We start from the raw sequence: 15,930 nt of genomic DNA, 5'->3' as shown, positions 1-15,930 counted from the left end.
GCTAATTAAGTTTTAATGTCAGTGTTTAGATGGTGTTATTCAGTGTATATATGGTGTAATGACATTTTTTTTTTTTTTGTTTCTACTGTATTTTCAAACAGTGGTTTGCCATTTTATCTATAATGAACTCTACAGAATAGTTTTCACGGTACACATTTTTAACCCAACAGTTAGGTTTGTCCATATCTTTTTTTTTTTAATTAGAATATGCAAAAATCATACAAATACAAGAAAACATCAACAGATAACAAATACAAAGCAACAAAACAAAAACAAAACAAAAACATCAACAATATAGTCAAGTACTGGTATGTGCGTGAGTGTGTGCGTGTGAGTGTGTGTGTGCATGTAAAGGTAACTTGGTGGACAGGTCAGGGTACATACATTAGGAACAATAACAGTCAATAAATGAAGCAAGTGTCACAGATACAGATAAAACATATAGAAAGAAACCAGTCAGAGGTAGGGTGTAACAACAATGCTTATTAATGTATGATAGTAAATATGAGAGTAAAAAGAAAGAAAGGACAACAGTAATAACTGACAACAATATTAATAAATCACAAGTGCTACACCAACTACTACTACAGAAAGTTACTTATATAACAACTACTACTGCTTCTACTACTGCCACAACCACGACTACTACTACTAAAGTGTCTACTAATACTGATACTACTACAACGACTACCACTACTGATACTACTATAGCGTTTGCTACAACTAATACAACAACGTCTACTGCGACTGCTACTACTACTACTACTACCACTAGTACTACTACTACAATCACTTCTACTACATCTACATCAACAACATCTACTACTGATATTACTACACCAACAACGACTACGACTACTACTACTGTAACAACCACACCATTACTACTTCTGCTACTACTATACCAATGACATCTACTACTACATGAACTACAACTTCTATAATCTCCGTAACAATTACTCAATAACAATCGATACTATTACAATGACTACTACTTCAACTACTACTACTACTACTACTACTACAACTACTACTGTTACAACTACAACCTTACTAATGATAATGGTATAAATACTTGTAATAATGATAATGAAAAGATAACAGGACAAGTCAGGTTTGTCCATATCTGACCCAGCAGTGTGCTAAAACAACCCATCATGTTTTAGCGTGAAGACGGAACTTCGACATTACTGAGCATTTGGTGGGATTTCATTGTTGAAGGTTTAATGGGGAAGTGTTGGACAGAAGTGTGAATGTAATGGCATACTGAGACTCAGATTAATGTGTTGTTGACGTTGTTTGTGTGGAACGAGGTGTCAGTCTGTTTTCCTGCTGGCCTTTGGCTCAAATCAACGATTCAGCTGCCAAAAGACGCTCAGGGGTTCCTGCGAGGAAGGATTTTATCTCAACAAATATCAGACAAATGACAGACCCGTGATAACAAAAACTGTCCACTAATGACAGCACACATGCTGCAGTCACTCACTGCCTTAGGAATCGAGGTCTGTTCACTTCAAGAAAAACAAACTAAGAAAAACACTTATTCAACTTGCATTTGAGCAGCACTTAAGCGTTTAACGCACCGATTGTTGTAACCTCAGTGTGCTTATAATTGCTGATGCATTAGTTTGAGTGTTGTTTAAATGCATTTGACCACAGGATAATTATAGTTATGAAAGAAATCAGATTTAAAGATGTCACAGACTGAAAATCTAGATATACTGTACCTTTGCATATCTGAATAATACAAGTTCACTATGGAGAAATGGCATACTGTGATCCTTGTAAATCAGTGTAAAACTCTGTTGAAAAACAATCTAGGGTGCGTTTCCAAAACCATCTTAAGCCAACTAAGGTCGCAAGTTCCATCGTTACAAACATAGTTTGTTGATATGATGTTTTCCAAATCTGTCGCTCCAACGAACATTCGCAAACTGCGTCACAAACTTGTACACTTGCAACTACACCTCTGGAGCTGCAGTTAGAAACAAAGTTCCAGGTTGTGTTCTATTCCCACTTATCCCCCAAACACCCTATTCATTTAGAACATTCTAACATTTAAACTTGGACTCAATTAAAAAAAAAGCATTAAAGTCATCTCTCTTAGATGTAATTTGCTTTCAAAGTATTTTAACAGTTCAGTTTTAGCAATCTTCATGTTTACAATTGTGCTCCCTTCATAGTGCACTTTGAAAACATTGATGTCATTTTGAAAACAGCAACTCGTCACTACATCAATCTTTTCCCAACTGATATATTGTACTATGATAGTTCAACTGCGAGTTACGTTGTTGCTTGGGAAACGCACCCCTGATCGAAACAAAGCATTTGATTGGCCACAATATTTTTAGAGAGATTACAAAAATGATCATTTCCCCCTAATTTTTTGTCATTTACCTAGAATAGCACTACGTGTATATGTAGGACTCTATTTATAAAAATGGGACAGGTTTAGTTTAACGTGTATATTGTGAAAATTGCCTATTATGTTTGTACTGAGGCAACAGACACATGTAAACAGCTGAATATAAGTGACCAATGCACGTTGTGAAGAGTATTGTGTCATATCACTTTCACGTCAAGGAAACCAAACTAAAGAAGCTAATTTTTCAGCCTGCATATGTAACGGAGGCCAGCTAGTAAGTGCTGTGCAGGTAAACCTCACTCCTCTGACCTCTAAAAGTGCTCTAGTGACAGACGCTAGAGGCCACGGTCGTTACGCCCATTCACACGGGGCTTCAGCGTCAGCGCTTGACAAAGGGTTTGTCTGAAGTTGGGGCTGACGCGATCGACATAGCAGCGTCAGCCAATGTAATTAGTCCGCAACCGGATACTGTCAGAGCTGGTGTATTTGCATACAGTGATTTGATTGGCTGACGCTTCCGTCGCCGCTTGAAAAGTTGAGAAAGTCCCAACTTTTGCAGCGAGCAACGCCTCTGAAGCGTTTTTAGTAAGATTACAAGAATGATATTTTCTGCTCTAAATTTTGTCATTTACCTAAGGTACACTGTAAAAAAAAAACATCTGTGATTTTACGATTAATTTCCGGCAGAAATAAAAAGTAAAGTAATGGCTGTTGAATTACAGAAATTTACTGTAACATAATGGACATTAAATTACAGAAATTTGCTTGCATTTAAATTTCTGATAAATTTCTGTAATTTACCTGTTATTTTACAGTAAATTTCTGTAATTTAACGGTCGCTATTTTACGTTTTTTAAGCCACCAATTGTCATAACCGCAGTGTGCTTATAATTACTGATGCATTAGTTTGAGTGCTGTTTAAATGTATTTGACCGCAGTATAATTATAGTTATGAAAGAAATTAGATTTAAAGATGTCACAGACTGAAAATCTAGATATACTGTACCTTTGCATATCTGAATATTACAAGTTCACTATGGAGAAATGGCATACTGTGATCCTCGTAAATCAGTGTAAAACTCACAAGTTCCATCGTTACAAACATAGTTTGTTGATTTGATGTTTCCCAAATCTGTCGCTCCAACGAACATTCGCAAACTGTGTCACAAACTTGTACACTTGCAACTACACCTCTGGAGCTGCAGTTAGAAACAAAGTTCCTGGTTGTGTTCTATTCCCAATTACCCCCCCTCCCCCCCCACACACACACACACCCTATTCGTTTAAAACATTCTAACATTTAAACTTGGAATGATTAAAAATAAATCAGCTTTAAGGTCATCTCTCTTAGCTATAATTTGCTTTCAGGTATTTTTACAGTTCAGTTTTAGCGATCTTCATGTTTACAATCACGCTCCCTTCGCAGAGCACTTTGAAAACATTGATGTCAATTGAACACAGCCTCTTGGCGAAAGCTATTGGTGACCTTTTATTTAAAAGCGGAATTTATGTTACGCCTCCAAAGCTTGTGAAAACAAAAAACACAGCATACGTAATGCTTTTAGTTTATAGTAGATTATTTATTAAGTATCTGTACAGTATATAACATGGGACTGCTGGTTAGAACATTTCTGCAGTGGTTTGCATGTCAAATTGTAAAAGTAGACTTTTAAAAAAAAAATGTAAATTAAATAAACAATATCCTACTTAATTATAATAATACCATCATCATCATCATCATAATTAATATTATTATTAAAGTATGTTTTTTTTTTAAATTTACTAATAAATAATAAATATTACATTTTATTTTTTAATAAATCGCCTCGTTATGTATTTATTTATATATAGAATAGAAAGGTAATGTTCTCAGAGAAAACATGGGCTCTATATGTTCCGATTACATTTATTTCAGTTATTATGGAAAGCGAGTGCATGTTTTTACCAAAACCAATTGGCCCAGCTGGGGCTCAAACCAGTGACTTTCTTGCTGTGAGGCCACAGTACAAACCTCTGAGCCACCGTGCAGTCCACCTCTCAGTCAACAGATCTTAAAATAACCATTTATTCCCCAAAGAAAACAACATTTAATGATCTAAAGAGCTTTTTGTGTGTGGAATCTAAAGCTTGTAATGATGCTACAGGTAAATAAAGAGCCAATAAAGAGTATAAGAGTGCATCTTGAGTATGCATGAGTAGATGTCCACCATTCGCCCTGATCTACTTGTGTGAAACGCAGCCCAAAGCGATTCCTGACTTATTCATTGAACTGCAAGTCATTACTTCCATTATGTCCAATTTAAACTAGAAAAACAATGGCTTTAATGCTCGTCATTACGCGCGTCTACTTCGTTACTCCCTCTTTTCGCACATTTCCAAACTAGTAAACATGCACACGACCCAGTCAGAAATCAGACCCGGCTGCCCATTGTGCCATCTTTAGCTCTAATTAAGTAGCCGGGGTGAGTTACAGGGCTATTGTCCACCTGAATTAGACATAAAACAAGATCACGTTAATATTTAATAGCGCTCCCAAGCAAGATGATAGTCGAGGAAAGGAGAGCGCTGTGCTCTTTTCCTAATGCGTTACATTTTGAATACAGTCATCAGCTCCGGCCGAACGTGAAACATCAACAAGCTGATCGATATTCAGCTGTATTTTTAGAGTTTCCGGTCAATAGCGGCGGCGTGATGCCGTGCAAAACATAAGCGCATGCTGTGCTGCCCAGATCCGTCTCAATTGCTCCATCAATACACATTTAATACAAATAAACCAATTAGCTTCAATGGGCAGCCATTTCACGTGCGTGTGTGGTCGGCATTAACAGCCTGTATTCACTCCAGGGAGCAGAGAGGATTTGCTTGATGGTTTTGAGCATTATAAATGCGTGTGACATGACGATATTTGATTGTAGATGATTAAAATGTCAACACGATCTGCTTTTGAAGAACTTGAAAGAAGAAATGCTTGAAGTTTCTGCCAACCCGACTCTACACCATAACTTTTCAATCTAGATGGATGGGGCAACCATTACTGAATCTAAAATGGTGAAAAGCCTTGGAGTAACGATTGATGACCAACTAAACTTCTCTGGCCACATCTCTAGAACTGCTCGATCTTGCAGATTCGCACTCAACAACATCAGAAAGGTCCGACCCTTATTATCTGAACATGCAGCTCAACTCCTTGTTCAAGCTCTTGTTCTCTCCAAACTGGATTACTGCTACTCTCTACTAGCGGGGCTTCCAGCTAACTCTATCAAGACTCTTCAGCTGCTCCAGAACGCAGCAGCATGAGTGGTCTTTAATGAACCTAAAAGAGCACATGTCACTCCGCTGCTCATCCGTTTGCACTGGCTGCCAGTTGCTGCTCGCATCAAATTCAAAGCTCTGATGTTTGCTTACAAAGCGACTTCTGGCTTTGCTCCTTCTTATCTGCTCTCACTTCTGCAGATCTATGTGCCCTCCAGAAACTTGCGTTCTGTGAATGAACGTCGCCTCGTGGTTCCATCCCAAAGAGGGAAGAAATCACTTTCCCGAACGCTCGCGTTCAATCTGCCCAGTTCGTGAAATGAACTCCCTAACTGCATCAGAACAGCAGAGTCACTCGCTCTTTTCAAAAAACGACTAAAAACTCAACTATTTAGTCTCCACTTTCCTTCCTAATCTGCAATTGCCTCTCTGGATCATTCACTAACTACAACAAAAAAAAATTACTATTGTTTTGCTTCTTACACTTTCTTAACATACCTGAAACTTGCCTATAGCACTTATTCATTGTTGCTCTTATAATTGTGTAAATTGCTTCCTTGTCCTCATTTGTAAGTCGCTTTGGATAAAAGCATCTGCTAAATGGCTAAATGTAAATGTAAACAATCGTAGTATCGTGATTATTGAACCCATTCCAATGTTAACGCCTCTATCTTAATATCAGTGCAAGAGTTCACACTTAGCTAATGCTTGATGCTTGATGCAAACTGTGACACACAAGCGCAGTCGTTTACAGCTCATTTCTGGTTAGCGATGTCAGAATTTACCAGTATTTTGGAATGGATGTGGGAACAGTCTTCTCCCGAAAAATTCCAGAACGTCCTTGCCTGTGTGAACAGAGCTTTTTTAAATTTACCAGTCATTTTGGAAAATTTCCGGATATTTACTGATATCACTGTGTGAAAGGGGCTTTTGAGTCATTGTATAGAAGCGCTGCTTCATTCACTAATGTTTTATGTGACATTTCAGTTTTGGCCTTAATCTAATTAACACCTTTGAATAAAAACACAGCTAATGACACAAATTCACCTGATCACACATGGGCACGGAGTGACAATCCGCCGCCAGAACTTCAAGCTCCAGTTACCATGGCAGCATCCCAAACCAATTCCATACCATTCCCAATTTAGAAACACAAAGCCTGAATCTCTGCACACTCTCCATCCACGTTTCTGGGATCAACATAAGACGGCGACAAGTTCCAGAACAGCAGGCTGGAATTCAAAGCATGAAGCTCCACGGCTGCATCCCAAGACAATATGCAGTCCTGTGAAAAAGTTTACACCCCCTATTGAATTACATGGTGGTAGTTGTAGGGCTACACAATTCTGGGTAAAATGAGAATCAAGTTTGTTTTGTTTTTTGCTTAGAAGAAAGATCATGATTATCTTATGGATCACAGGGTACAACGCTAAGGATTTTTTCTACTGGTCCGATCGGGCAAGTGGTTCAGTGTAATAAAGTTCACGGCCCTTTGGCCGCCAGCAAGAAGTAGGCGGAGAACCGACGCAGGTTTAAATTATTTATTAATAACAGGGACGGCAGATCCTCACGGAGACTGCCGTCTAAACCAAAACAAACGGACGGCACCTCCTCACGGAGATTGCCGTCAAACTGAAAGCAAAAGTAAAATATGTCCGGGCCCGGTCCTCTCTCGGCTTCCGCTGCTATCGTTCCTCCTTTTATCGTTCAGAGCTCCTTCCGTGGGATCCGCGGCAGGTGCGCACCGCAGGTGTATTCACTTACGCGGTGGCCTCAGTTTGTTCCCACGGCTCTCGGCCACGCCCTCTCGCCACATTCAGATTTTAACTTGCCCTGCCAAAATTTTCACTGGCCCCACCAAAAAAAAAAAGGGAAGGTAACAGCTATTTTTTAGCCACATATTTTAAATAATGTGTCCAAAATAAAGTCTGTGAATCTATAATTTCAATACTTTAAAAAATTGCAAATAAAAGTGTTATGCAAACGTAAATAGAAGTATGGAAAATGCGCAGGTGTTTAATTGCAGTTTGAAATCATCTCACAAAAGATGGCTGACTTGTCAAACTGACGGCAAACATCACTTCATTCTTATTTTGTCAAGTTGTTCCCACGTAAATGTCTGAAAAGAAACAGACATTTTCTTTTAGCCTTATAATTTGATGTTGCCACCATGTTGCTGTTTCTTCACTGTACTGGTTGTTCTCAGGTTTGGAAAAAACAGCATGCACAAAACATCAAATCAGATAAGAGGAACTGGAAAGCAATATCGTGTTTACGCCATCACAGAGAAGGTAGTGTTTAAAGACTTAAAAGCACAAACTTAAAATGTACGCAACTGAAAAATAGTCACAGACAAATTAAATGTTAGGGCCAGTAATGATCCGGTCTACTGTCCCTTGTTAGTACGGTCCATTACTAACCTTTCAATGAACATGATTTGATTACAACTGCAGATCAATGATGTGAAATAGCCTACTGTAACGTCTGCGATTATATACAATAAATAAATGCAACATATATGAACACATACAGACCCTTACAGTCTCCAATATACCACTTACAGAAAAACTACACACAGCAGACATTTAGTCCTTATTTGTGTTCAAAAACAACTCAACATATCGCCCACAGTCAGTGCAAACCTCTCATCGGTGTCTTTAATCTTCAGCAACACGTGTAGCCTCTGTTAGAGAGTAACTTTGTCATTCTGAGTTAATAATAGTCCAGAAGGTGATGATAATAGTTAGGGCTGTGCAATTAATCGAAAATCCGGTTTCGATTACGGCTCATAACGATTATGAAAAACCATTAATCGATTATTATTAATTAATTCCAGTTCCACGTGAAAGTGACTGAAAGATGTGCTGTTATGTAACTTTTGCAGCATGGGATGCGCATCATTCATATTCTTAAAAGCGCGAAAGAGCACGCACTGTTGTGTGTCTGCGTGCTGCGCTTAGCCTCGGACAGGTATTGTGTGTGTGTGTTTGTGTGTGTCTGTGTGCGCGCGGTCCGCGCTTAGCCTCAGACAGCAGAACACACGCACATCTAACGCCATCTTAATGCGAGCGCTTTAATGGTCAAATACATGCACGGTGTTTAGTGATTATTCATATTAATCCTCATTTGTGTAATAAACAAACAAGTTGAGAATCAAAAGACACGTGAAAGAGAAACCATATCAATTTATATAAAATAAATTCACAGAAGGGCGAATAATTTTGACTTCAACTGATAATCGTTTTGAATAATCGTGATTACAATTATGACCAAAATAATCGTGATTTTGATTTTTCCCATAATTGAGCAGCCCTAATAATAGTTAAACATGGCAGTTTGTTCATGTTTTAGGTCGCTGAAAGAATCATTTGCGCTTCACTCTCGCATTTGTCAGTTTCTGAAATGATTGGATATCTTGAATAATCATGCGCACGCTATTATCATCAGCTCAACAAGTTTGTTATTTCTAATTAAGATCGCCAGCTCCCTGGAGAAAGTGAACACCTTTGGTAAAGGTTCATGGACAAAAGTGAAGAGAGGGGTGGGCAGAGATGTGGGGGGTCGTGGGCCTCTAATAACATATCTGGGGGCCCCCAAAGTGCTTGGGAACTTAGAATCATCCTAGCTCCTAGCCAATAGCGTTTAGCTGCGCGTCTAGCTCCGCCTTTTGTCGTGCTAGGTACCCATTGCAAAGGGTACCCAAAAAGTGGTATGGTTCGCGTTTAGGTACTGTTAGGTAACAGTGGAAACAGACATAAAAGCGTACCGAACTGAACTGTACCATACCACTCTGATTCGCCAAGTGTTTTTCCTCATATGCTCTCTTGTGCAAGCAGAACTTCTGTTAAAAGGAAGAATTGATTAGCCTAGCACATATTACTCATTATATGTAATGATCTCCTCAGATCACTCTGGAGTTTCTTCATTTCAGTTAGGATGAGCTCTAGACTTTGACTGGACTATTGAACAGCCTGATGTTTGGGGTTTTCTTCGCCTTCAGCTGTTGTGTTGTAGATGTGCTGCTCTGTTTGGGATCATTGCCTCGTTCAGGACTCAATTTTGGTTCAGCTGTTCACACGTTCACACACACAGACACACACAGACACACAGATAACCTTCTGCTCATCATCGGTTCATTGTTTGAGTCTGCCTGACTTGTTTTACGTTCATGCTATGTCTTGAGATTTTATTAACCGCCCGTAAATGATTATATTAATTGTTATAACACTATAATCTGTTGTTAATAATCAACAAAACCAACATCAATGAATCTCCACATTTCTCCAGAACAGCAGATTGGAACACAACACCCTAAGCTCTACTGTTACCATGGCAGCATCCCAAACCAATTCCACACCATTCCCAATTTAGAACACAAAGCCTTAGACCACATTCCGAATCCCAAATTCCAGAACTTATTCCGCCATTATATATTCATTCATTGGTTTTCTTTTCGGCTTAGTCTCTTTATTTAAGGGGTCACCACGGTGGAATAAACCGCCAACTTATCCAGCATATGCTGTACACAGCAAATGCCCTTGAAGCCACAACACAGCACCGGGAAACACCCATACCCACTCCTTCACATACATCCATTACGGCCAAGTTAGCTTATTCAATTCTCCTATAGCGCATGTGTTTGGACTGTGGGAGAAACCGGAGCACTTGGAGGAAACCCACATTCTGCCAATATATTCCCAGCAATTCAGCTTTCAGTCAGAAACCAATAGGATAAAGTTGGATTTGTTATTTCCTGATATTTAATATATAACAATACGTGACCTTGGAGAACAAAGCTGCACAGGTATATCAGTGGCAACAGCCAAAAATACAACGTACGAGTCAAAATGATCGATTTCCCCCTTTTATGCTAAAAATCATTAAGATATTAAGTAAAGATCATGTTCCACGCAGACATTTAGTACATTTCCTACTGCAAACATAGCAGTACTCAACATGCACATTGCTAAGAGCTTCATTTGTTCACATTTAAAAGCTAATTTTCACAATATTTAGATTATTTTGCCACCATCAGATTTTAGATACTCATAACGTTGTATCTCAGTCAAACATTGTCATATCCTAACAAACCACACACCAATGGAAAGCATATTTATTCAGCTATCAGAAGTACATTTGTCCGTTCATTTCTTTAAGATATTGCAATGTGCAATAATATTCACATCCTGCAATCTGCAAAGTCAGTTCAGTTAAAGACTATAGAATACACAAGACATGTCACTCGTAGACTTTTGAATGAGGAAAAGTGTAACTGTCAATATGGCAAATGAAGCCCCGCCTTCTAGTAGAGGAGCCAATCAGCAATCGCTATGGCCTGATGGAATCTACGGACAATTCATTGCTGTTTCTGCAGAAAATTTTGGTAAAAATCTGCGGATTTCTGTGGAATGATTTAGGGAGTATCACAACTAAAACCTTAATATGTGAAATAAAAAATACTATCTTATTCATTTTAATGTAATGTTTAAAATGCAAATCCAATTATATTCACTTCATTTGGTAAACAAAGCAGGTCTCTCATATACTATAGATATATAATATAGATGAACATTTTTATATTAGTCAATAATATTACTGTATTTCATTTAAAAACTGAATAAATATAGATTTTCACACATTTACTCAAGTAAATAAACAGAATTAATGATGGGCTAAAAATCAGCGAAAATCTGCAGAATTCTGCGCACGTACAAATCCAATCAGCGATCGCTATAGGATGACAATTGCCCAGGGGAGGGGCTTGGACCAGACGTGAGTTTCTGCAGATTTTGTGAGAGATAAACATTTAGAAATGAAACTAAATAGACAGTTGTTTTTTAATTTTATTGGTTAATCATAATATGAAATGTAATCTTAAGCTTGGCAGGTAGTTTTGGAGAATTTGATGTATCCTCGTTCAAACAGAGTGCAAAAGCATACTGCCCGAGAGGCGTTGGACACCGAGTGAAATGACTTGCCTTAAAGGAACTTTGGTTCAGTTTATGATTAGTATTATCAAAGCTAATAGTGACCGAGAGGCGATACTCAATAGAACGTTCTGATTAGGGATGGGCGATGTCGACCAATTTGGACGATGGAGTCGGCATCATGTGAAAAGTGGGGGGGTGTTTGACAGAGTGCGCGTGACGTGTCTGAAGAGCGAGGAGGGTTTCGGGGGTGAGAAAGGTGCGCGACTTATTTGAGGACTTGGAGGGAGACGCGCGATTTCCAGGAGATTATCACTTGTTTGTGGGCATTAAATGAGTCCCGCAAACGCATAGAGTTTAAGTTTTAAACTTAAAAAATGTTAAATTAAATTGAATTACTTAAATTTCAATTTAATTAAATTTCAATTAAAATTTTAATAGAACAATATAATAAAGTTCATAGTAAATATCAATTCATATTTCATATATTTGAATTACATTAACATATTTCCTTTGATCATTTGTTGGTTAGCATGAATTTAGGATTTGCATTATGAAATTAATACAAATTAATTACGTGTTTTCCCCTTACACGCAACTTTTGTAAAGCATCTGCTTCACACTGCTTTGTCAGAATCCTTGCTTGTAAAATACGCCTTAGAGCGTTTAGTTTAAGCGATTTTAATGAACGTGATCATGCGTGTTGATCTGAAGTCGCTCTCGCTCACCGAATGCGCTGTACTGCGTGCATCCGTTCCCTAAGCAACAAGAACAACAGGTCTGACATAGCCTGTTCGTATTCCTCAAAGCTGTTTAGGATTAAATGTTTCGAGATGGTGTGACAACGCGTACCTATGTGTGCCTTTGATGCACCCCTTGATGCTTCTTACGTCCTTGTCGCAGCACCAGTGGCATCGAAATTCATATGCTGATTTCATCCGGTACATACCGGTAACAAAGGTACCAGTGCTATAATGGGACCGGGTTTCGGTACCCAACCCTATATTACAAGTGAGAGCTTCTTAAAAGAAGGATGCATTACTTGATTTTAAAATAATTGAAACTACCAAACTGACCAATCACAAAGTTTGCCCAAAGCTACGTCGTTGTGATGTTTAAGCACATTTTTTTGGGAGGTGTGCTGGTTTGCGAAGGCTGCGCTGGATCGTATTTGTGCGCTTGGAAAAAGTATTATATCATAAAAAGTATAAATCATAATATAATAAAAAGTTTGATTAAAAAAAATTTGACCTGGAAAAATTAGCTCGATTATAGATTCTGAATGTCGATTTTCGATTAATCGCCCAGGCCTAGCTTGTTTGCTTCGTTTTAAAGGCCTACGACTGTCAGAACTCAAGTGTATTTATTTTAAACCACTTGTGTATGAGAAGGTTTTTACAAAGATTAATAGTATTTATTGTTTATTATACTAGGAAGACTATTGAGTTATTTACATTTGATTAATTTCTTCAACCGAATACCCTTATTCAGATTTTCTGTCGTACAAAATCACGCCAATAAAATAAAATGAACATCTTTAACACATTTTAATTTCTATATTCTTTGTCGTTTTCATTTTTTCTTGTATTTTATGTTTATGTAAAGCACTTTTTAGTTACCATTGTGTTTGAATGTGCTATAACTTGCCTTGCCTTCAAGTCATCTGGTGAAATTACTGTATAGCAATATAGAAAAATAGCAGAAATCAAAACAAACAACGCAATGTCAGATGTTTCCAATATCTTGCAGACCTATTTACAACAATAACAATAATACATTGTTATCATTATCAAGAGCCAAATGCAAACACAATCCTTATTGTCATACATCCTAGCAGACCATACACCAATGGAGAGTGTGTTCATGCAGCTTTCAGATGTAATTCATATATGCACATATGCAACCAATAAATGCATATAAGGTGGAAGCAGCAGGATTAGAGGTAGACATGATGAATAACAACAATAATGTATTTCTATTATCAACAGAAGCCGAATGCAAACAAACATAATCCCTGTCAGTTATTGAAGTTAGATTTTCCCAGAAGACTCCACTGGAACATAAAGCATGATCCACAGCCAGCATTCCAGACACAGAGAGAGAGAGAGAGCACTGACAGACAGACTGGAAAACAATCCCTGAACCCCTGCATGTCTGAACATAGTCACCTCCAGCTCTTTGTCAAGCAGAAGTTCTCATCTTTACCGCACTGTCGTGTTCGGATTGAACCACCGAGCATTCACATCGCTTTCGCTGCAAACCGCGACACACACAAACACGCACTCTCTCAAACCTCTCCGCGCTAATTATATTCATTAAATCACACCTCATTCAACACACAATCACATTCCCTAAAGGTTTAACTCTTTGTGTTGTCCTTTATGTGGTTTAAATGTCAAGCGAAAGCCCACAACCTCCAGCGTCATTCAGCGGTGCGCCGCTGCAGCGTTCCCCGCTTTTCAAGCGCCTTACCTCGGCACGCAGCTCGGGGAGGACCGGTCCACTTCCCAGGTGGCAAACAGGTTCATGTGCACCGGCCGATTGGAGGTGATGGCCACCGGTTTGGAGGGCTGCGGAGACGGTACGCCTCCAGTCCTTGGGAGCCCTCCCCGCTCCGACATAACTGGAGGATCCTTATGTTTGAAAACAATGCAGGAAAAGCCCGAATAAAGCGGCTGTTTTAGGGGCGCCGATCCGCTAAGGCTACCGCAGCGCGATCATCCGTCCGTCCGCGGGGAGCGAGGCTCGGTTCCGCCGTGGAAGCCGCGGGTGCGAATGTTCCTCAAGTTGCGTTAGTTCAGTTGTTTGTCGGTGCAGGAAGCGGAAATTTCTCTTTTTTTGCCTCGCAGAGAAGAAGCGCCACAGTCGAAGAGCAACGCCTCTTGTGAAAGACGAGCCCTCATAACAGAGAGAGAGAGAGAGAGAGAGAGAGAGAGAGAGAGAGAGAGAGAGAGAGAGAGAGAGAGAGAGAGAGAGAGAGAGACTGACTGAATTCTAGATTGTGATGAGAATCCTGAAATGTTGATTGTTATATAGGCTACACTATATATATATATATATATATATATATATATATATATATATATATATATATATATATATATATATATATATATATATTTTTTTTTTTTTTTTTTTCATTTTGAAAATGTTTATATTTTTTAATAAATTATTATATTATTATATAGGTAATTATTAGGTAATATATTTGGTGCATTTGGACAAAACAGATTTATTAAACAGATATATTTATTAAAATAATATTTTAGTCACCTAAAATCTTTAGAAATAGAAAGATAATGCATCTAAATTCAAGCTAAATATTGGAAAAAAATTTAAAAACTACAATATTACAACAAAATCTGATTTATATTTTAATTTATTTGTGTGTTTCTTGTTTTTTTAAAGTCATGACATCTCACAATTTTTTGTATCTGAAAAATACGATATTTATATTAATATTTTTTAAATATGCTCAATATGGGCTCCTTTTATAACCCATATTTGAACAAAACAGTTGTGGCCATTTAAAGTTAGCCTTTTAGTAAATTAGATTTGTTTATTGTTTATTTATTTACTGTTTGTTTGTTTATTTTATCTTCATGGTGTGTGTAATATATCAGTACACTCTGAAATGCTGGGTTGTTGTTACCCCTTGACAGGGCCAGACAGAATCTGTGGAATTTCTGCTATTTCTGCGCAGAATATTGTTAAAAAAAATGCCTGTGGATTTATGTGGAATGATTTTGAAAGTATCATAACTAAAAAATTTATTTTGAATAAAAAACAATACATTTGTAACTTTTATTATTACAATGCAAATCCTACAATATCCATTTATTTGGTAAACAAAGCAAGTCTATCATACATCTACCACATACCTGCTAAACGACAGAAATTATTACTTTGAAAACTGCATTGTAAATGAATCATCTGAACATTTTCGTATTAGTCAGCAATTTAACTAACTAAATTTACACACAACTAAATAAATAGACTCAATGATCGGCTGAAAATTTGCGGAAATCTGCGCATTTCTGTGTACACAGATTCTGCGTGGGCCTAACTATGGGTCAAATATGGACAAACCCAATGTTGGTTTAATTTTTTATTTTTTCATTCATTCATTCATTGTCTTGCTCGGCTTAGTCCCTTTATTACGAGTTCAGTCGTACGAAATGGTACGATTTTAAAAAGGAGGCGTGGCACCTGACCCCACCCCTAACCCCAACCGTCATTGGGGGATAAGCAAATCGTACTAAATTGTACGAATTAGATCGTACAAATTCATACGAATTAGCCACTAAATGAAAAAGTTACGAATTGCCGTGAGATTGTGACATGTCTTTGGACCCTTGTGGAGAACTATTACATTTTCAAAACATT

The 15,930-nt window shown here is 38.0% G+C and overlaps 1 protein-coding gene across 27 annotated transcripts in view; it reads right to left on the bottom strand.

Moving 5' to 3' along the window:
* The window catches only part of pacs1b (phosphofurin acidic cluster sorting protein 1b), a 113,855-nt gene extending 99,437 nt beyond the window's left edge, over positions 1 to 14,418 (bottom strand). For all 27 annotated transcript variants that reach the window (XR_015495143.2, XR_015495150.2, XR_015495149.1 and 24 more), the window contains exon 1: positions 14,017 to 14,418. Coding sequence is in view for 4 of the 27 variants with exons in the window: in XM_087260248.1 (XP_087116374.1) it covers positions 14,017 to 14,165 (149 nt within the window). In the remaining 23 variants the exon portion in view is untranslated. The remainder of the gene's footprint in view (positions 1 to 14,016) is intronic.
* Positions 14,419 to 15,930: the final 1,512 nt, after the last annotated feature.

The sequence above is a fragment of the Danio rerio genome, chromosome 7 (assembly GCF_052040795.2).
Source record: "Danio rerio strain M-AB ecotype USA chromosome 7, GRCz13ab, whole genome shotgun sequence".
NCBI classification, from domain to species: Eukaryota; Metazoa; Chordata; class Actinopteri; order Cypriniformes; family Danionidae; genus Danio; species Danio rerio.
This window is presented reverse-complemented; position numbering and strand designations above follow the sequence as displayed.